Source organism: Corapipo altera, unplaced genomic scaffold (assembly GCF_003945725.1).
Source record: "Corapipo altera isolate COAL_440 unplaced genomic scaffold, ASM394572v1 24b, whole genome shotgun sequence".
NCBI classification, from domain to species: Eukaryota; Metazoa; Chordata; class Aves; order Passeriformes; family Pipridae; genus Corapipo; species Corapipo altera.
In genome coordinates, this window is record NW_020884888.1 from 7,235,444 (window position 1) to 7,257,060 (window position 21,617).

Sequence of the window (21,617 nt, forward strand, 5' to 3'; positions counted from 1 at the left end):
GTGCATCCCAGGTGCACTAGGCTTTGAGTTTGGCTGCCTTTCAATTTATGCGAGTATATCCAACACCTTTTCTGACCAAAGTGATACTTCTAAAATAGAACTTTCATGTATCATCAAGGAACGAGTGCATCTCAAAGTAATATCTGCATTCTTGTGCTTTTCCCTTTCCGTTCTCACCTGCACAAACTATATTAACATTTTAATTGTCATTTTTTGGTATCTGAGCTAATGTCCTGATAACATACCTGGTGCAAAGTGAATCTGAACTATTTTTTTCAGAGAACTTTGCCTCTCTGCAGGTGCTCTTGGGATATGACCGTATAAGCAAGGTACAAAGTGTACTGATGTTTGCCAAATCTGTACACATTTTGGATCTGAAATTAGCACCTCAATATCTTTTTTTACACATATACTTCCAGTGAATGTCAGGGTAGCTTTCATGCTACCTGGCATATCACCTGGATGATTACGGACAGCCTGTTTTCTCAAGTCAAAGACTTCAGCTCCCCAGAAAAATAGATGTAAACAAAAGAGCTTGTAGGCAGTTCAGAATTGAAGCTGATCAAAAATTATGTGCTTAGTCTTACCTAACATGAACTTCAGTGAATGCAAGCAGGCTATGTTTCCTTGACTTAGAATGGACTTAACTCTATGAGGCAAAGTCTGAAACATTACATTTAAAAATCTCCTTCTAAATGTACTGTAAATTATTCTAGAAAAACTAAAACCATTATCTGTTTTGACTTCTTCCTAACAAACTTTAATTGCTTTTAAAAAGCTCCTTTTTTAAAAAGCCTCTTTTTCATTCAATCTTTATCCTAAAAAAAAAAAAAAAAAGCCATTCTCCAAATGAAAAAATTCAATAAATGTTTCCAAAAATAAAACAAATAGCAAAATAAAAATCACTCTGGTCTCCATCCATGGTTAACGGATCCCCTGCTCTAGCTTTTTACAGGAACCTCACCCAGTAATTTCTGCATCAAAGTCATAACTTCAAGCTGAACTCTTGAATAGCCTTTTTATGCCAGTCCACATTAAAGGTTGCAGATAGGACACCTAGGTATGGTCTTTGACTTCATTATGAGTATTAAAGACCTCTTTGACAGACCTGTTGCCTGAAACCAAAAGCTGATGAATTGTTTGTAATTGTATTCTTAATCTCCGAACTACAGAGAAAGAAGCAGTACTGAGACCTTTCAGATGATGACCTTTAAGCTGATGAAATACCCCACTGAGGTGCATTTCTTTGGCTCTGTCCTGTGTCCCTTACACTGCACCTAGGCTCTTACACAGCATGTATAATGGCTGTCCTGGTTGCTGTGAGGAGAAGCAGGATTTGTAGTTTGGTTTGATCTTAGATACTAGGTGTTGACCTCCAACATTACCCTGAGCCAGGGGAGAAGAACAGATTCTGTACCACCATTATCTATCCGTTGGAGCACAGGAGCATCATAGTTTTGTCTAGACTGCACATACATTTTCATTATAAGGACAAAGGAGGGGAGGGAATTTTTTCCTTTACAAGAAATAGAACTCAAGTGGTAAGTGGGTAAGGAAAGTCCACAAGCTGGTTTTGGATTAGGCTGCTCCTCTGTAGCAAGGGACTTTGTTACACATCTGCAATCTATAGGGAGGGGGTGAGGGAGGTAAAAAGAAGAAAAGAGCTTTATTTGGAAAGTTTGATGCTGGCAATAGCTTTCAAATGTCCAGGTAATGTTTTGGAGAACTAACCCGCCTTCTGAGAAGAGCTACGTTATCGAAGTGAAAAAAACCATATTATTGTTTCTTAACCTCAGATGGCCTTTGGAAATGTTTTGAAACCCTTAGAGCACAGATGTGGGGAAAATGTGTGTTTGTGTATGTTTGCTTATCTTGTTAGGCTTGTTAGGTCTTCAATATACAAGAGAATGTATCCACCAAATATTTTTCTTCTTCTTTCCTTTTTTCCTTGCTTATCCTTCCCAAGTTTTCACTACCATATTCCCACTCAAAGGGAGTTCTGAAGCCAAAATCAGCCTATGGGGCTTTTTCTTTTTTTTTTTTTTTCTATGAATCAGCACCTGAAACCAGGTCAACCTTCATGCAGATGGCTGTATCCTTGTAAATCATGGGACTTTTAGCCTCTACCTCTTGGCATTAGTCTGAGAAGATGGAGGGAGACAGATTGTTCCAGATGACAAAATAGGCCCAAACAGACAGAAAGAGAGGAAAACCTGTTAAAGACAAATGCAGAATGTGTGCTCCCCCATCAGACTTCGGTGGTTTTAAAATCCTGAACTGGATCCTCCAGGGAAAGGGAAGTTATTTAATCCCATTCAGTTTATTAGGTGGGCAATCATTTACTCCCAAATGACCCATTTGCCATGTTTCAAGCAAGAACGGAGGTCTGCCCAGAGATACCTAAGCAGGAGACAAGAAAGGCACATCAGTCTGTAGAAGCCACAGTACCCAAAGGGGTGATGTAGTCCCAGCCCTGCAAACTGGTCTCCCCATTACACCTGAGCCAAGGTGGGGTGGGACTCCCTGAGTCCCTCAGCATGAGCATGAGAATCATGTCCCCAAGGAAGATTGAAGCTGAATCAGTGGACATCTGTGGTCACTTGAAATGTTCCACAGTGTATGTTTTTTGTGAGCAATTTGGTTTCAGTGACCCTGTTCACTGCTACAGATTCCTTGGGTTTGGGGGGGGATCTCTCTAGGGCATGTTTGTGTTGCTGTGCAGGCTTGTGAAACAGGCTGAAGCTGGTTCAGTAGAGTATGCTGGCTGCTGCTCAGGGGTGTGCTGTGGCTCTCAGTGCACAGGCAGTTTCTGATGACCTGCCACTGCATGCTGACATTTGTGGTTGTTATTGTCATTCTCACCAGGAAGTGACAGATTTTTATGTAAGGTACCAGGTCGTTAAGTAACTCTACCTTGGTTCAGTGCCTTCATTTGTATGCTGTAGTGGTTGGATACTGTTACAGGGAAAAGGTTTCTTATGAATTAATGACATTGAAAAAGAGCCTTATAAAGGAACTGTAATACACTGTATGTTTTCTCTTTCTTTTTAAGTCTGTGTCCTGCTGATCCTTTAACACTTTGGGTTTTTCTCAAGCTATATAGTTTATATAGGACTATAGTAGTTTACATAGCTGTGTAGTTTCCATAGAACTATAAACTTGAAATGGTCATATCTGCACATAATTACTCTATTTAAATAGTCAAAATAATTACAAGGCTTCTCTTCATGAATCATGTCTTTCCATATAAGAGTTTTGGCTGTAGAAATCAAAAGGTAGTAACAGAAGTTATTCTGCTTCCTTTTTGGAAATATCAATGAGATTTTTTTAAGAGTTTATGTAAAATGAAAAGCCTGCCATTTTTAAAACACATATCAGGCTCAGGGTTAATCAAGCTGGGCACTTCTTGCATCTGGATGCTGATGTGAGAGTAGCGACAGTTTTGAGCAAGTTCAGACTGAGGAAGAGTGTTTGGAGATGAAACAGGAGGTGTCACGGAATTTTTAGTCTCATGTGGAAAAAGCTAACCTAAGGAAGGTTTTAATGAGGGCAAACATCCAGCTCTGCAATTGGTAGTACAGTGTAACATTTCATCTTGTGCTAATGACCTCTTTGGGTAGAGGCATTGTCACTACTCCTTTTCATTCAATGGTAACCTCAATTTACACCCTAGCTAACCTGCAGCTTCGCAGAATGTGCAAGTAAACGATGCTTGTTTGCTGATAAATGTCAGGGGAGAGACAGTCACTGCGTCCAGCTTATAACAAAAGTTATGGCAAAATGTTCTAAAAAAAAGGAAAGAATTTTTGCATTTAAAATCATACTGGTTTTGCATCATAAGTGAGTGGAATACTGACACGATACAAACTGTAAGTAAAGTTTATCTGAACAATTCCTGATTGAAATGGTGTAGGTGTGTCTAATGTTTACTTGCCTATTTTTTCCCCTCTTGAAAATTTGCAACATTCAAAGGAAAATAATAAGTTTTTCAGCTTTTTGTTGGATTAGAGAGTAGGTCCTGTTTGTGTCTCAAACACTTTTATTCACAGTTCAGTGAAATTTTTCATGTTAAACTTTTTTTCAGTATTAATTCAGACTTAAAGCTTTAAAACTTTTCATGTGTATAATTGAGTATAGCTTTTGTAGTACACATATGATGTATTTAGTCATAACCTGTTGCTTCAAATAGAAGCAATATTTAAGATGTTTCATATGTCTTCATGTCCATCAAGCTCATGGTTGAAATGGTTTCCTCTCAAGCTCATGAAGATCTTGTATTTAGTATTTATAATATTTGTATTCAAGTCTTAATTAACACTATGATAAATGCTTAAAGAGGAGATCCTTTCATGTGGGCGTCTTCATTGCCATTTCTGTCCTTTGCTGGAGTTCTGCAGATGTATTTCATGTTCATGAGCATCTGAAACATGTCTGAGTTTTGCTTTTTTTTTCTACCAAGTAGGAAAAGATTTGATCTTTTTGCTTGGATCAAATCCATTAGTTCCCTTCCCTTGAACTACTCTTTCAAATGCGGAAGCGTAATGTTTAATTTCAGGTAAAAACTATTTTAAGCAGAACAGATTCTGCAATTAATAAAATAGTTTTTGTTAAACATATGTTTTGTAAAAATATTTCTGGCATGATGGAACTGCTGGTCTGTTACTAAAATGTAGTATTTTGGAAACAGTGACATTTCCACATGGTCTCTTACATAGGCTCTGTATTTGTAATCTGTTGCTGCTTTTATAAATGGTATGCCTGGCACAGGAGGGTGAGTTCACACATCCTTTTCTGTTCATGAACACTGACCTGTGAACTATAAATGGAACAAAAGGATGAACTTCAATGGGCATTTGCCACTTTGCAAGATAAATAAGTGTTGATGAGTTAGAACTTTATTGATATGCCTGAAGTAGTTTAAATAAAGACTGTATGACATATTTTTTCTTGCTATTTTTAGAAGTCCAGCTCCAGTGAGACCTGAAACTACACCATCAACTGGCCCTACAGAAAAGCAGGAGGTTAAAGCTCCTCGTGTGAGGAAGTTAACGAGGCAGTACAGTTTGTGAGTAACTATCTTTGTGGTTTTGCCTACTACAGCTGAAAATTAAAGGGGATGCTAATTATTGCTCTATCTATGGCTTCTGAAAGGCATGAGTGCAATTACATGATAATGATCTTATACCAATACCATTCCTTTCATCACTGAGAATCTTCAAGCTTTTAATACAAAATGACTTTACCTTCCGTTAACCTTTGCAGGCCGTTCACCTTTTCCTGAGCTTATAGGTTAGGAATTAAAAGCCTTTTTACCACATGAAATGTCAAAGACCTGGTGTGAGCTGGAGCAAGCTGCTCTGTCGGCTTCATTACAACCCCATTTGCAAAATAAGGAAAACAATCCTTAGTTGTTGAGTGAACAAGCAGTGCTGTCAGCCGTTCCCTCTCAGAAAGTGCACCCTCTCTCTCTGTGATTTGTCACTTGCAGAAATTCCTGAGCCTGCTACAGCTACAACCAGCAAAGCTAAGTCTCTTAGTCCTGGCAAGAGTGATCTATAGGGCTTTGACTTTCCATTTAGACATAGTTCATCCAATTTGAGAGTCTCTAGAGATGTGAAGTACTGAACAGAAGTGGAAATCAGTTTGTTGAATTGTCCTTCTGTGTAAAGACAGACAAGGCCACCAGAAATTAGGGGGGAAGGGGGATAATGTCAGCATAAACTTATTAGTACAAGAATACCAATACCATAATGAAGAAAAAATATGTATGCTTTCTATACGGAAGGGCAACTGTTAGTCCCTCCAGCAATTAACATTCTAATGTCAGTTGATATATAACAACGTTAGCAAAAGTTTTCATTTTGTCCAGAAGGATTCTAACAAATATTTATATGTAGTTATTTTCTGTCTCACTGTTAAGAACACTGGCTTTTTAACAATCTGCATTGCCAAAACTGAAAAATTATTTAGGAGAAGAAACAGAAGAATGAATCAAATTGAAACTAGGAGAATAATGAGCTATCAGCCAAATTGATGTTTGTCCAGGAGACTGAGTGACATGTAGGAACACACAATGAATTTTTGATGAGTTTTTGAGGAACCAGTTTTAAACATGTCTTGCTCCCATGCAGATTTTCAGTTGTCCATTGTTAAATATGAGGAACAGCACATGAATACATCTAGCCACAGGTGTCACCTAGACTGTGGCCATGTGTAGGGCAGAAGACTCCCTAGTTAAAAATTCAGGCTATGTTTTTTTTCTTTTTGTAGACCCAAATTCTATTCAATTTAAATTATCTTGTGTCTGCAATGCAAATACGGGAAATGCAAAGAAATAGCAAAGGAGTATTGTGAAAGTAGTACAGTGAAGGCCAATTCTCAGTTTTACAGTAGTGTGCTAATAGCTTGATGACTGATGAGTTGACTCTAACCCTTAATTTACCGCTTCCTTGTATACAGAGCAGCTTTACCCAGCAAGGATGGGGAGTGTGCCAATGTATTCCTGCTGAGAGTGGGGAGCAAGGACTGAGAAAATGTCAGCTACGTGTTTCTGAAAGAAAGATTAACTAGGTCAACAGCCCAACTCTGGGCTTGTTACATTAATAAAATGTCTATTCAACAGGTCCAAAAGATTTTGCATTTTCTTTCCATTATAAAACCTGTGTACTGTGCATGCTCTGGTGCTGAATTCTATCCTTACCCAGAAGAAATAAAAAAGGAGGCTTGGAAAAGATAGCATTAATCATTAAAACTTTATATCATAATAAAAAAATATTGCTAAATAACCCATCATGAGGTTGTGTAACTTGTATGTCATGCAGTTTTGAAGTTTTTTGTTTTGTCCAGGCATGTTGCCTTCAAGTAGCACTAAATCAAATACAGTTTAGTTCTGGAATTGTTTGTCAAGCTGGTATAGCAGGCTTCTGTGCAATGTGACTACCTAATTGGTAGTTAAAATTGGTGCTGTTTTATGAGCAGAAGTAATTTTTCCTCATTATTTCTTGCCATGCATTAAACTGTCAAGATGCAGTCTTTTCTCTTCACACATCATCCCAAGTAATAAGGCTCCTGTAGACCAAGTTATGACTCTGTTTACCTCAATGCAATTGAAATTAACAATTGGACACATCCTGAATCGGGGCTGACTGATCCCAGTGATTTGTAGTCAATGAGGCTCTGCAAAAGTAAATGAGGCTATAACATTCTTTACTGGCTTTCATTTAGTAGTGACAGTAGGTGACATGGAAAGAGTTCAGCTTGATGGCCTGAAGCCCAGGGGAAGCAGGCAACCTCATCTTAAATAAAATGTTTTCTCTGTAAATGGACTAAATGGGACAGGAAAAAAGAAACCCTCAGAAGAATGTTTCTGAAGAGATCCTTTTTGGAGTCAATCAAAGTCCTTTAAAAACAGTTTGAAAATAGTAACACAGACTAGCTGCATAATGAGTGTCAAAGCTAGTGTTGTCTGAAGCCAATGAAGCAGTCCCATGGATGGATCTCACCAGATCTTTCTGATCAATGCTGCCAGCCTCCACAGAAGAGAATAAACACTGAAGTGGAGTAATATTTAATCAGTTCATTTATGCATATATACATAATCCATAGAAATGCTATTTGCACATAATAACCATAAGATTTCATTTACAGATGAGAGGTACCTAGCCAATCCATTTTTGAAGAATCTTTAAAGCTTAAAAAAAATCTAATTTACTTGAAAAGGTAGCTAGATGGAAGAGTAAATGGAACTTTGCTTCAAAGCATTACAGCAGACGTACAGGTTACCAGTGCCTCTTCTGACACAAGCACGGTCAAAGTTCAGTGACGTTTTCTAATGAGAAGATCTGTCTGCTTTTATCAACTGCAGTGATGAAGATGACCTTCCTCCAGCACTGGCAGCAGCAGCAGCAGCATCAACACCTGTATCTTCAGCATCTCCTGGGTCACAGAAAACGTGTACACCACAGACATCAGAAGGACAAACACAGGTTTCACCTGGTGGCAAGGTAATATGCAAAGAGATGAGCTTATGTCAGCTGGGAGAGTGTTCAGGAAAGGTAGGAGGGAGTTGTGGTAACAGGTTTTCCTTAGATGGAATAATTCTACATTTAGGAGTAGTTTTAAATTCAGAGTTGTAGTAATATGTTTATCTTGTTGTGTAGGGAAATATTTAGAGCCTGCTCCAAGACTCAACTAAAATCAACAATAGTTTTTCATCAACAGTAGTGGGCAGTGGATCACGATTAATAACTTTGATCTAAAAGTTTCATAATTTTGTTGTCTATCTTTGCTGAGTAGCTGTACCTAAAAAAACAGTGAAATTTGAAATGCATTTGGCAATATGTGCTTTAAGGAATTAAAAAAAACCCAAAACCCAACAACAAAAAACAACCAACGAAATTACATTTATTTTTTTTTAATGCTGGGTTTCTTTTTTGCCTTTAGAGTTCCACAGATGCTGGAAGTACATTTACTTTGGAGCCAGGTGACCTCCTGATGGATTTCACAGAGGCCACACCAATGGTAAATAGTTTTGGTTTGCAACCAGGCCAATGTAAAAGTTTTCAGTAATTTGTCTGCAGCTAAAATGAATGGGATACTATGCAGTGTGTTAGACAGTGCACAGGAATAAAATAAGTTTCTTTGATATTCATTGATCCTGAGCCTCTGTCAAACTCAGCTCAGTATCTCTGAAAATCAGTCCACATCAACAAGTGTTATGGCTGATTTTCTGAATTTGTTTCTTTATTGTTGGATAACTTCTTGTTTCTTTCTCCTGTCTGGTTATCTTTATACCTTACTGCACTGGTTTTGCAACCTGCTTCGTCCCTTTAATGCAGATTCCTAATGTGATCATAGGTTTGCTTTTGGGAGTTCTCTGAAAAGTAATTTCTTCTCCCCACAGTTTTGTTTAGACCTTACCCAATAACCAATCCAAAGACATGTACCTGCACTTTCATGTTTCATTAGCAGAGTGCTCTTGTGTCACTTTAGACAAAATAGCATGTACCATGTTGATTATTAACTCCTTTTCTTAGAGGTACAAGATTTGTATTTTTGCTTAAAAGCCAGGGAGAGATACCGGTCCCACTGAAGTGAAAACACCTCTTGACTTCAATGATCTCACTCTTTCACCTCAGATTCTCAGAATATTACTGGAATAATCATGATATGATCCTTAACTTCCCCAAAGTCATCCTGTATTGCAAATAACTAATGCTGTCCAAAGCTTTTTTTGCTGTCTTCTAGAAACCACGGTTAAAGCATATAAAAAGCATGACAAGGACAGCATTACATTTTTGGCATAAATATTTTTGTATTAAGGTACTTCCATCCTGGGCATTGCTTTCACTACATGGTTAGGTCCTAGTTTACAGTATTGGAAAGGTGCTGTGGGGTTGTGCCTTTTGCTTCAGAGACAGTATTGTACTTGCCTGTAAATAACTGTTACCATTGGATGAGAGCTGTAGCTTCTTCTGCAAGTTTGATGAAGTGACAGCTTATCCCTCCTAGGCCTCTCCCTGCTTGCAAAAGGGGATGTGAACATTCAGCTGGCCAGTGTCTTACTGGCTTCAGAACCATGTCGAGGTGATACTGGGTGTACTATGCCTAGAGACTTGCTTCTGTAGATGGGAAGACAGGTTTGATGCAGGGGACTGTACAGGAGCTGGGGAGCAGCTGAGACTGTCAATGGTAAACTGCAGTTTGGGAATGGACACCACTCTAGGATAGAGACACCCACGCTGTTCCTGCTGACCCACTTCTTATCTTTGCCCTTCAGCTGGTCAGTCAGCCCTTCAGCTGGTCTTTGTACCACAAGACTTTAATACTACAGATCTTGAATCTCTGAATTGCAGCGAACTGAAATGTAAGGGGCCCTTTACCCCCTAGCACCTAGGGGTGGGAAAACTGTTCCAGCTCTAGCAACTACAACGAGAACACAGTGCTTACTTCTCTTGTGTCACTTCTCCTACATCCACCATATAGGAAGGACCTGCTTTTGCACCTGAAAATACAGACTGAGGACCGTCTTCAGAAATAAAAGGATTTACCTGGAACTTCCTTGAAGTGCTGACTGATGAAACTGTCCCATTCAAGAAAGTGTCAGAAAGAGATGTATTTAAGCTGAACACCACAACACCTCCCCCATGGTCCCCATCCCCCTGGCTAAATTTCTGTGAGAAGGGAACATAAAAAAGGATCAAAGTATATACAGAAAGAAGTGCAGCATTCTGCAATCTTGACTTGGGTTGAAAAGACACAGCCAGACTGAAACCAAAACTACCTGAAAGGAGGTTGTAGTAAGGTAGATATTGGTCTCTTCCCAAGTAAAAAATGACAGAACAAGAATAAATGGCCTCAAATTTCTCCAGGGGAGGTTTAGATTGCATATTAGGAACAATTTATTCACCAAAAGGGTTAGCAAGCATTGGCACAAGCTGCCTAGGGAAGTGGTTGAATCGACAGCCCTGGAGGTATTTAAAAGACTTACAGATGTGGCAATGAAGGGCGTATTTTAAGGGGGGACTTGGCAGTGCTGAGTTAGTGGATGGACTTGATGATCTGAAAGGCCTTTTCCAGTGTAAGTGATTTCATGATTCTGTCTAGGTTGGATTGTCCTTCTCTATGTTAGTAGCATGTTTGTGGCTAAACTGTAATTATCCTTTGGAGTTTACAAATAGATTTCTTTTTCTAAAAAACATACCATATATTATTATATTAATTGGAATTTTAAAAAATGAGTCATGGAGACTTTAGCAACTGGCCTGGTTTCCATTTAAGAGAAGTAAACTTTACACACTTTTTCCTTTTCCAGATGAGGATACAGGCTTTTTGCCCTAAATATTTTACCCAGTCATGCTTTCCCCTTTCACAACCCACCTTCCACTGACATAATTTATCATCCTGTATGCTCATAAACTAACCTTCCACTGACTTGCTTGGTTTTAATATTTAGAAGAGCAGGTACTGCCCAGCATCAATCAACCCTTTTTGTTTTGTTTAACATCTATAAAGGTCAACTTGTTCTCTACAGAGCAGTTATTGTTTACAGACCTTTCTCTGCAGTTTCACTGGCTACCGACTGCTCTCAGTTGAGGTTTGCATGAAAAGTTTACTCTTCAGGGGGAGAGGCTTCAAACAAAAGCTAGCTAAGGGGAAATGCCAGCCTGATTATTTAATAATTTTGTTGTGATAGCATGTGCAGTCTGTCATTTGAGAGTCAAGATCATGTACAGCTTAGCATCGTGTTACTGTCAAGCCTCTGGTAATGTGCTGGTTTTGCATGCTGTGACCTGGCCTTGGGAAGTTGTTTGCTATTTGCACCCGTTTGTTTCACATTCAGTGACAGGTACAGTATTTAAAGGGGTCATTCATGCTACCTTATTTTGGGTATTTACCTGAGGTGATAGAGATGGAAGTTCAGGTTCCTGGGGTTTCTTACAGAGAAAGACTAAGACACCGAAATTGGTCATCTAAAATTAGCTTTTTTAATTTATTTTGGTCATGATATATGCTGCCAAACTTCCCCAGTTCACTGGAGGGCTGTTAATTTGAAGGCATTTCAGACATCCTCCCTTCTTTTCTGTAGCATTACTCGTAGAGAGAGATTAATAGTCACTGACTCAGCTGCATGATCTTCGTTGTTCAGTGTCTGAGCATTGATGCTTCTTGATGGCCTTGGGTTTTATCCATGTTTTGCTGCTGTTGCCAGTGAAACAGTGGAAGCTCTAATACATGCTGAGAGTTACACTTAGAAGTGGAGCTCACAAAATCAAATTAATTTATAAAAATGTAAAGATTACTGAACTGATTAGATTAATAGAAATCATCCAGACTGCCATGCAGGGATGAGAGCAGTCAAATCTGTCTACTCGGTCAGCCTGGAGGAGCTGCAGTGATATATACAAGAGTCAGGGGAGCTCTAATGATCACTTAGTCATCAATAGTTAGACTGCTAGTAAGAGTGGGGCAATTATGAGGCAGACTGATTTCAGGAAATCATTTTGCAGGAGAAATAACGTACATTTACAAATGCAGATTGCCTAGAGGGAAAGGGATCCTTTTGTGCTCTGCACTCCTCAAATTGTGTGGTTTATGCACACTTCTATTCATTTTTCAAGTAGATCCTACAATTAATTGACTACAACACATCACTTGTTGTCCTTAAAATCATTATAACATGGGCAGAAGAAAATCCCTATCTTTTCATACCACTCTGTTGTGACTTTTAGCAGCATATGCCTTTAGCTGGTATGTAAACAAGATTTGATCCCTCCTGTTTTTGTGTTTCAGAAAAAAATGGATTAAAAAATGCAACATTATATATGAAGAATTATCGCATTACGAGCATCCTTATTGAGGCACATTAGAATAAGTTTTGTCAGTGTAGTAGGCTCTTTCTTCCACCAATCTCTCTCTCTCCCTCCGCACTCCCTCCCTGTGTTTCTAGCTTTTATGGAACTGGAAATCAAAGCTTGAGCTTCAAGATATTCTGTTGCAGCTTACAATCGGTGTGATTTCTGACAAGGGTATGAATGCAGAGCCTTCTTGTTTAATTACAGAAAGCTCGGTCCTAAGACCCTGAACGATTGTAACAGTTGCTACATTGTGCTGACAAATACCTTCTCAGCCAAGAGAGAAAGCTGGTGTGTGCAAGCTTTGCCTTAACCTAATGGAGTAGGACAAAAGAAATAGGAATGAAGAGTTTTATATACGACATGGAGCTAATTCTAAACTTGGACTAAAATTTGTAATACAAGATGTACAGACTAGGACTAAATCATGATCACATCTGAAGAGATAATCAGAGAACACTGATTTAGAGCTGAATATATACTTTCAAACTGTAGATGTTACTTCATACTGTATCAAATGAATAATTTTCTAGAGCTTCACCTGCCATCTATTGGTGGAAAACAGAAAGTAGAAAATTATTTACCTATTAAAAGCTTGAGATACCACATTTAATAGGTATAAATTACCAATACGATAGTTTAAAAATTAAAAATAGATATTCTTCAGTGTAATAAAAGATATTTTTTTATTTAGGTTGAGTTGGAAACAAATACTTCTATTTCAGTAATAACATTACTAGTGAATGCAATCCTGCTAATTCAAAGCGATCTCACTGAGTCTGAAAGAGTATAGAATTTGATGCGTTAGCATCTGCCATTTTGGAAATAAAGTGAAGGCAATCAGGTCAGTCATCTCAGGGGTAAATTGTGAGAAGTTTTTGTATCTTGATTGAAGTGATAAAACATCCTTGCAAACACTCAAGATACTTACAGTGAGCAAGGGGTAGTGATAAGGGCAGAATGAGTAAAGAATCTTTTCGTTCCACTCCCCTTTAACGTTTATTATATTAACAAAGAATTCATTTGATTTTTAGTTGCTAAATTTTTATGACAGTTTTGCAAGGTTACAATAAGCTAAATATGGAGTGGAAAATGAGATCAGTATTTCTTGCCTTCCTTTTGAAGATCTTTCACTTACTGTGCAAAGCAATTTTTCAGTGGCAGACAAGCAAACATATCAAACTCTAATACCAACGTAATGAGTCCTTTTGGTGTTGAATTCTAAACCAAAGTGGCTATAATGTAATTCAAGACTGATATTTCATAAGAACATTAACATGTATCTACCATCTAACTGGCTGAAAGTATAGATCAAATATCTCTTTGTGTCCCCAAGGTCTTTAAAACATCTCTGTCAGAGACAAATTTATAAATGCTTTGTTTATGGTGAACTGCATACAGAAAAAAATAGATCTTCTCAAAAAACTCATGGAGACTGGGTGATGTATTTCAGAATTAGAAGCTTTCTACTTTGACATCTTCATAACAAAAAAATAGATTTCTTTGTATGAGATGAATATGACTTGGATTCAAAGAAGAATGTTAAAAAATGCTATTTGCCAATTCAGCTTCTCAATTAACAGTATTTTCACACTCAAACTTACCTGCAATGGACATCTATGAGCAAAAGAATTTGCACAAAGCAGCAGTTTGTCTATTACACATATAAATAAGAAGCAAAAGCAGTAAGCAACATGTCAAATGCACACTTATTCCCCATTTCAAGTTCATGCCCTTTAACTCCATATTAAACTAAGAAAAAGCAAAGAAAAGCAATTGCTAAAGCAAAGAACTTCAATACAAAAAACTTACAGCAACAGGCCATAAATCTAGTTCCATGTCAAATCAAGGAGTACTCTAAATTTACTCATATTGCAAAGGACCATTTTTTTCTGCTTCCAGAAAAGGGCGTCAGCTGGATGAGAACACAATGTGAAGGGGTGCACTGTAACACCCGGTCAAATTGAGCACGAGTCTCAGTTTGACTGGGGATTTGCAGAAAGTGCTCAGTGGTCCATGCAGTGCAAGGCTCCTGGGAACACACAGCCTCTTTCCAGCAAATGCAGATTACCTGAATATCGGTTAGGTTATATAAAGAGTGTTAGCAACTAGAGATGGAACTTAGCACATTTAAAAGCAATCATGGGATTTGGGCAACCAAATTAATGGGTGAATATATAAAGCATTATAAATTGGACTTGCAACTAATATGTAGCTCTGTGTGTTCGAGTACAGGACTTTATTGGTGGATGCCAGTCTCAGAAGCAGATTTCAACTAATTCTCTGTTGAATTACTAACATGAAAGAGAACTGAGTGTCAGGCTCAGAGACTGCCTTTTGAATCTTAGTTTAAAATTTACTAAAAAGCGTAAAGCTCTTTGACTGCTAGTTTGTTATTTGGGGATTCACTTGCATTCATCCATTACAGAAGCAGTCAGTGAAGGAACAAAATGAGAGAATGCTAAAGGATGAACTGTAAACATCTAGATTTACTTTTTTTATTTTTCCTCTGGTTTAAGTGATTTAAATTCATTGGCTCAATATTTTTTTTCCCATTATCTGTATTCTGAGCAGAACAACTCAGTGCACTCTGTAGATGTATGACAGATGATTCAACACTTCTCTATTTCTTTAACTAATTGAAAATGAATTCTCAAAAAAAAATAAAAAGATCCACCAAGTGAAATCCATTGCTGACTTTGCACCTGTGGACACCGTGATAAATTGAATATGATGTGTACATGAGCAAGAAGAGGTACCAAAAAGAGGAGAAGGTGTTAAGTGGAAAAAGGTTCAGGCATGTATCAACTAATTCACTGCTTTTAAATAATCAACAGTCCACTGGCTAACATTTTATAAAACTTGAGATGAAGGTAAGGTGCAATGTCAGAAGATAATTTGGATCAAGAGGGCATAAGATTTTCCCTGGAAAGGTGATAAATTCTGCCACATGCAATTATTTTTGTCACTTTCTGTACTTTTTAATATGGTGTCCTAACCATCCTCTGCCATTCTGTGTGCCTGCTTCATGTTTGTAGAAATTATAAAATAAGCAAATGCCTATCCATAAATCTGGTTTCTGCCAGATCATGCAAGCAGAGCTGGTCCTGGAGCTTAAAACTTTGGCTGGACTCCATAGCAGGCCAGCCACATGGTGTGACTTCATTTAAAAAGACGTTTATACCAGGAGACTGGAGGATTTTCTACCACCTGTAGGGAGATAGAATCAGAAAAATTCTCCGTAACTATTGTCTGTGAGATTGTTGCACAGTGGTGGGATGTTTGCTGTGCCTGTACGATGAGAGTTCAATGCCCACTTACAGACTTTCCTATGAAGCTGGAGGATTGAGGTTGTGATTCACAGCTGCGCACATAGGTCTTTCTGTAGATGGGTGCTGGATGTTTTAATCTATCCCAGCTTCCATCATGGGATAGCTCCTGTGGCAGGAGCTGGATCAGTGATCCAGCTGAACACTAACAAACAAAATTTCTTAGCTTTAGGTCAAATCATCTATGAAACTTTAACACAAGGTTCTCCTGAGGACCGTGGGAGTGATAAAGTACATTTGCAAGCAGTGTACTTTCTGGAGTAGTACTCCAAAGGGAAGCGCTGTGGCTGTTGAAGTTACTTTAAAATAAATGTTGATCAGTTTCTGGGAGGGAGTCTAGGATGAGCTTAACTTCAGTAACAGTGACTTGAGGCCAGCTGATGGGCAAGGTCCTAAGGAGTCTACTCCCTGGTGATGAAGAGCATCTGAAACTGCCGAACACCACAGACAGGGCAGTGCAAGACTGCCTGTATGCTTCTCTTTTTGTGCAATTAGTGCACTAAAAATTTTTAGTCCAAAGCCTTTTTAAGGGCCTCTGAAGTGATACAGATTACCACCACTTTAGCAGTGTTTAAGAAAGTCAGAAAACTTGAGGGGCATGAACATTATTGTAGCTTAAAAAGGAAAAAAAAAAAAAAAGAAAAAGAAGAAGGAAACACTACCTGTGATCCCTTTCTCCCTCCTCCACATAAAAAATGTGATCGTTCCATGGCAGTAGCAGCTTTCTCTTTTGCTTGAAATCAACGTCAGAGTAAGTGAAGGGGATCAAATAAAAGCAAACATATTTTAAACTCACTGGCATCTACATCCTACAGCAAGCTGAGAAGGCAAATTTTTAGCAAATCTTTTATAACCTGCGTATTGTTGTAAATCAGGTCTGATATGTTCAATCATACTTATGCTCAGTATCTTTTTTATTTCAGATTATTGCTTTACTTTTTAAGTGAACGTATTCCATGTTCATGTCCTGAGCAACAGTAAGCAGGTGTGACGTCTGCCTAAGAGGAATAGAAGTGAACAATAGTTAGACAGGGCTTTTCAAATGCAGAGCATCAACTTTTTGTACTGACTGAGTCTCCTTTTCCACTCTACAGTAATCTGTGTGATAGAAAAATGTTCAGCTTCTGGGTAAAGTCTATTTGAAACTAGGTATATCTTTTTATGTTTGCTCTCAATGAGACAAGTATAGTGATGAAGCTATTATGTCTCAAGGTCTTTTGATAAAGGCATATTAATCACTTTTCCTTTGGCCTGAGAAGTACATTATTCCTTTTGTCTCCGCAGCTGTGAAGTTCCTAATATCTCTTCCTCACTGATTATTGACAATTTCATTTAGACTCCAGTGAGTAGCTATTGTGCGTTTATTTTCTTTTCAAACAACTAATGAATTGATATATGTGTAATTCTAATTCACATTTTTCCAGTGTGATAGCAAGTGTGATGCTAACTGCTTGGCTGTTCTGTGGAATTTCAATTGAATGCCTCCAAGCTCCAACAGAAAATGGAAACATCTGCTTTCCAAACTGTTTTTTGACTGGCTGAGTGACTCAACTTGTAAAGCCAGCAGAAAGAGCGAGTAAACTTTCTTTTTATTTGCCACTCATTTGAATAATCAGAACTGATGGGGAATATTTTTCTTCTTTTTTGATTAAAGTAAAATCTGGTTGTCTACATTATCTCTCAAAAGCCTGTATTTTGGAAAATGTCCTGAACCAAATGTCAGAGAGCATTAAGAAGGGTAGGGAGAAAGATGAGGCCAGTTTGACATATTTTTCATTTTAGCAATTGTGAAGTGTTTCAATTTCAAGTAATGTTTGATAATTAATTTCAATGATCTCATATTTCCAACCAAAATGTCATTTCTAAATTAGACACCAAAAACTCCTCTGACAAAATGCTGAGTGAAAGCTTTTAAAATATATTTTTTTCAAGTATAGAGAAAATTAAATCAGCACCAACTCTTTTGTAACACATTTAGTTTGAATAAATAGGCATTTTCTGATGAGAATTCCTGAGCAGGAGCAATCTTTTCTGATGAACAGCAAGTGGCACCTAAGTGATCAGAGATTTTCTCTTGTGGCCCCTCTACTGATTTGTCCTCTGCTTTTTACCCACAACTGTGGGTAAATCCTCTGCTGAAACATAATATATATTTAATTTTCTGTAATCTCTCTACTAGCAAGCAAAACCAAAACAGAAACGCAATCATTGATTTGTGAGATTTACACCCAGACAGATCTTTTGCTTTGACTTTATATAGAGCCTAATACAATTCTTATAGCTCAGAGGATTGGTAATAATAGAACAACCAGTAAGTTATTCTGAAGAACTGATGAAATTGAAGTTTGCATAAACCTAAGCATGTCTATGGTAATTCCACAGTTTCTATGCCTTCTCCCAGATATGTATATCATAGAAAAAAATTGTAATTTCGTCGTGGAAGGAAGAAAGTAGGAGTATTATCTATCATGGTAAATGGATTGAAACCCACTGAACTCTGTAGAAAGGGTCCTTTTCTGTTCATTATCCCTTGTATCACCCTCTGAAAAACAAAATACTAAAGTGTTTTGAGCTGAGGGAGAAAATTTCTGCATAGGTAGATGTTCTGTACATCCATTTTAAGCCTCATGAAGAGAAAACAGTTCTTGCGTACTTCTCAGAGTTTTTGTGGAACTTGGCCACAAATGCATCACTGTGGAAGAAATGTGGATTTATGGCTTGCTTTACGGTATGGCATTCTTCTCATGTTCAGCAACCCAAGACCAAATGCTCCTACACTCTAGGAGACACAGCCAGTGAGGTCAGGAAAGTGAACCCCTATGAAACTCATTTAATGAGTTAATGTCATTTTTTGGTTCTTTGCCAAAAGATTGTCTAGAGTCTTGCAAGTGCTCCCATGCTGTGGAATGCCACCTGGCCTCTTCTGGAAAAGTGCCAGATATTACCGGGATGGATTTTAATGAAGGAGCTGTCCATGCCACCTGGCACACCAAGCCATGTGCACATGCTCTGCTGAGAGCCCTGTTGGTGGTGTTGGAGATGGGAAGTCATTTGCCAAGTTGAGTGGGCTTCTGACCACCTGAATTTGTGCACAATTTGGCACTCATGCTGCATCCAAGTCGAGCAAACTGTCAAAATTAATAACCATGAAGCACAAGTGCATGCATCTAGATAGAATCCATGTGTTTGGATCAGTGGCTGAGCTGCCCAGACTTCAGATAAAGCTTGTTCTCTTCAAAATATCTGTGGTCAGCAGAGCCCATGTTTGTGCGTGCCTCTAGAGCAATTTTATCCTTCATGTCTCCTGTCTTGCTGCTAGTGGTTTGGAAAAAGGGTTGAAGAAACTGTGCTTTCTCTTCTCTTCCTCACCAAGAACAGGGGTGGTGAGGCAGTATGGGTAAAGGCTTTTCTTCACATCTACAGTGTGGCTGAAGTTGGGCATATTCCTGCATCAAGAACAGTTAGTTCTCAAGCTCATAGGGAGCACACATAGGCGTAGCACTGCAAAAGAAACACCAAATTCAAATCAAAACCCAAACCCCAATAATGAATCAGATTGACAGCCCCTATTACCCAAGAAAACAGAGTATCCTGGGTCTTAGCCTTCATCTATCCCTTTGAAAGAATTTTAAAAGTAATTGCTCTAAGCCCCCTCATTATACCCCAGTTATGAAGCTGACAGGAGCAGTTTCTGCTCCTCTTACATTTTAGAAAAACTTCAGGGTTTTTCTGAATTGAAAGAGTTAACTATAATCTTCCCAGGGACCATAACATCAGCAAAGGTTGCCAGACAACAGTGTTTTGGCCTCCTCGATCACTGCATCATGATGGGAAGGGGTCTTGGAGGCAGTGGTGTTGGAACCTTGCCTCACAAGAAATCCCCAGCTCCCAGTCTGGCTTCCCTGTGAGCTCCTGCTGGTATGGGCAGGAAGTCACTGACTGGGGCCTAGGAACTGCTTGTAACATTTTATAGACAGCGTATTTCTTTCCCCGAAGAAGTGCCACAAGCAGACCTCCTGGGAGAGGACTGTCATTGTTTGGCCTTTCTCCCATTTCCCTTTTCCTTTTCCTGTTCACTGCAACATTATAATCTTCTTCAGTTGCCTTCACAGAGATGTCTTTAATAATGGATCTCCTGAATCCTTTGCCCAATAAACAAATTATGGGGAAACAGAGCTCTGCTGAAATGATAGAGCAGCCTTCTGGCATTGAAACTGATGTCATTCGTGGCCCAAATGGAAGAGTTCTGTTCTTGTGCTTTTGGTCCAATGGAGAAATTTCTTCTGTAATTAAGGGTGGATGAGAGTGAGTTATGTGCTAATAGCCCTAATTGATTTGGATTATCCATTGGCTGGAACTAATCTCTTTAGCCATCGGACATGCTTGAGTACAGTGTCTCAGATTGGGAGACTGGCTTGTAGGGCAACATCCCACAGACACGGAGGCATCTGATGTGTTTCATGGCACTGAATTGGTGAAGTATTACAATGAAGGTGTTTGAATCTGTAAATGTATATGCCTAATGAGTTCTTGTATTTGAACATAACAAGATTTTACTTGCAGTGAAGACAGAACCTTTGTGTTTATTTAATGCATGATGACTGGCAATATGAATGATTCCATAGCCAAGGGTGTGAAGTTATGAGTAAACAGGGTGGGGTTTTTTAGCATTTATCACAAAAGACTTCCTAGATATGGGATTGGATTTATTCATGCACGAATCTTAAACCAAGCAAAACATTGTTCCTTATAGACTTTCAATTTCTACTTGAGTTGGTTTTATTGATAGGATCAAATAGTTTTGTATCCATTACATTTAGAGAAGCAATGCTCTGCTTCCTTGATGCATGTTGGAAGGGGTGACATATTGTGATGGGAAATTATTATTTTCATATAGAAGCTTAATTTAGAGTAGGCTTTTAGAGTAGCAAGACGACTGTAGTGCAGCACAGCAGTCAACACTCTTACGTGAACTTGAGGAAATCATAATTCATGAGAGGTCACCAAAATTTGTAGGTACATGCCTAGATTAAGGCTGCAGTAGTTACTGGGACTAGTCACATGCTGAAGTTGAAAATACACTCAAGTGTCCTTCTGTATAGATATATAAATAGTGCACTCGTTTGTAATTGTAACACTTTTTCTGCAGCTCTACTGACTTTAATCTACCTGTGCTATTCTTTTCCTTCAGAATAATGAACTGTATAAACTCCTGGGGATTTTGGCACAGCTCAATAGCCCAGAAAAAATAGGACAGAAAATTAATGCAAAATGTTTCTTACTATCCTTACTATTCAAGGAGACTGTGATGAGTTGAGTTTCTGGACACTTAAGGACCTTCAGCCAGCTTTTGCTCTTACGCAAGTAGAGATTGATTACAATAGAGAGACAAACTATTTGTTTGTGTTGGACTAGGGTCAGGCAGTACACTATTTGTGCCAATCTATCATAACTTTTCGATAGAGGAATGTGAGCCTGAGAGTTTTTAAAAAGTGCAGGTATGTTATGTGGTTATTAGTCAGCTTTCGTTGCAATATCCCTGGGTTTGAAGTCTCTGTATTAATAAGTCATAGTGAACTAACTTGGGTGATGAGCTGTCAATGTCTATTCTTAGAATTAATCAGGTGTGGCTAGTGGTGAGTTTCCATCTGGTACAAAATACATGTACAGTCTACTTACTGGTAATAATATTGGGAAATACATGGCTTACCTGGGTCATTCTCAACTGGCAGGAATTAAAATACTCATTTCCTCCTCTTCATGTTATCCATCTTTAGTGACTTTCTTCTGTGACAACAGCCTCCATCTGCAGGGATGCCACTTGATTTTGTTGGCTGTGCACACAGTCTAGGCACCTGCCACGGGATCACCGTTGATTTCATTGGTAAAGGCCAAGGGCCAAAAAAGGTAACTTTGCATTAGCTGTCCTAGCAAT

The 21,617-nt window shown here is 38.5% G+C and overlaps 1 protein-coding gene across 6 annotated transcripts in view; it reads left to right on the forward strand.

Annotated features, from left to right (window-relative positions):
• EPB41L4B (erythrocyte membrane protein band 4.1 like 4B) overlaps positions 1–21,617 on the forward strand; it is a 171,825-nt gene that overhangs the window by 133,095 nt on the left and 17,113 nt on the right. For 4 of the 6 annotated variants that reach the window (XM_027644031.1, XM_027644026.1, XM_027644028.1 and 1 more), the window contains 3 exons: positions 4,961–5,065; positions 7,865–8,003; positions 8,443–8,520. In XM_027644031.1, coding sequence (XP_027499832.1) covers positions 4,961–5,065; positions 7,865–8,003; positions 8,443–8,520 — 322 coding nt within the window. Of the gene's footprint in view, positions 1–4,960; positions 5,066–7,864; positions 8,004–8,442; positions 8,521–21,459; positions 21,479–21,617 lie in introns of those variants that run through there. The other 2 variants (XM_027644032.1, XM_027644029.1) reach the window with 2 other exon arrangements.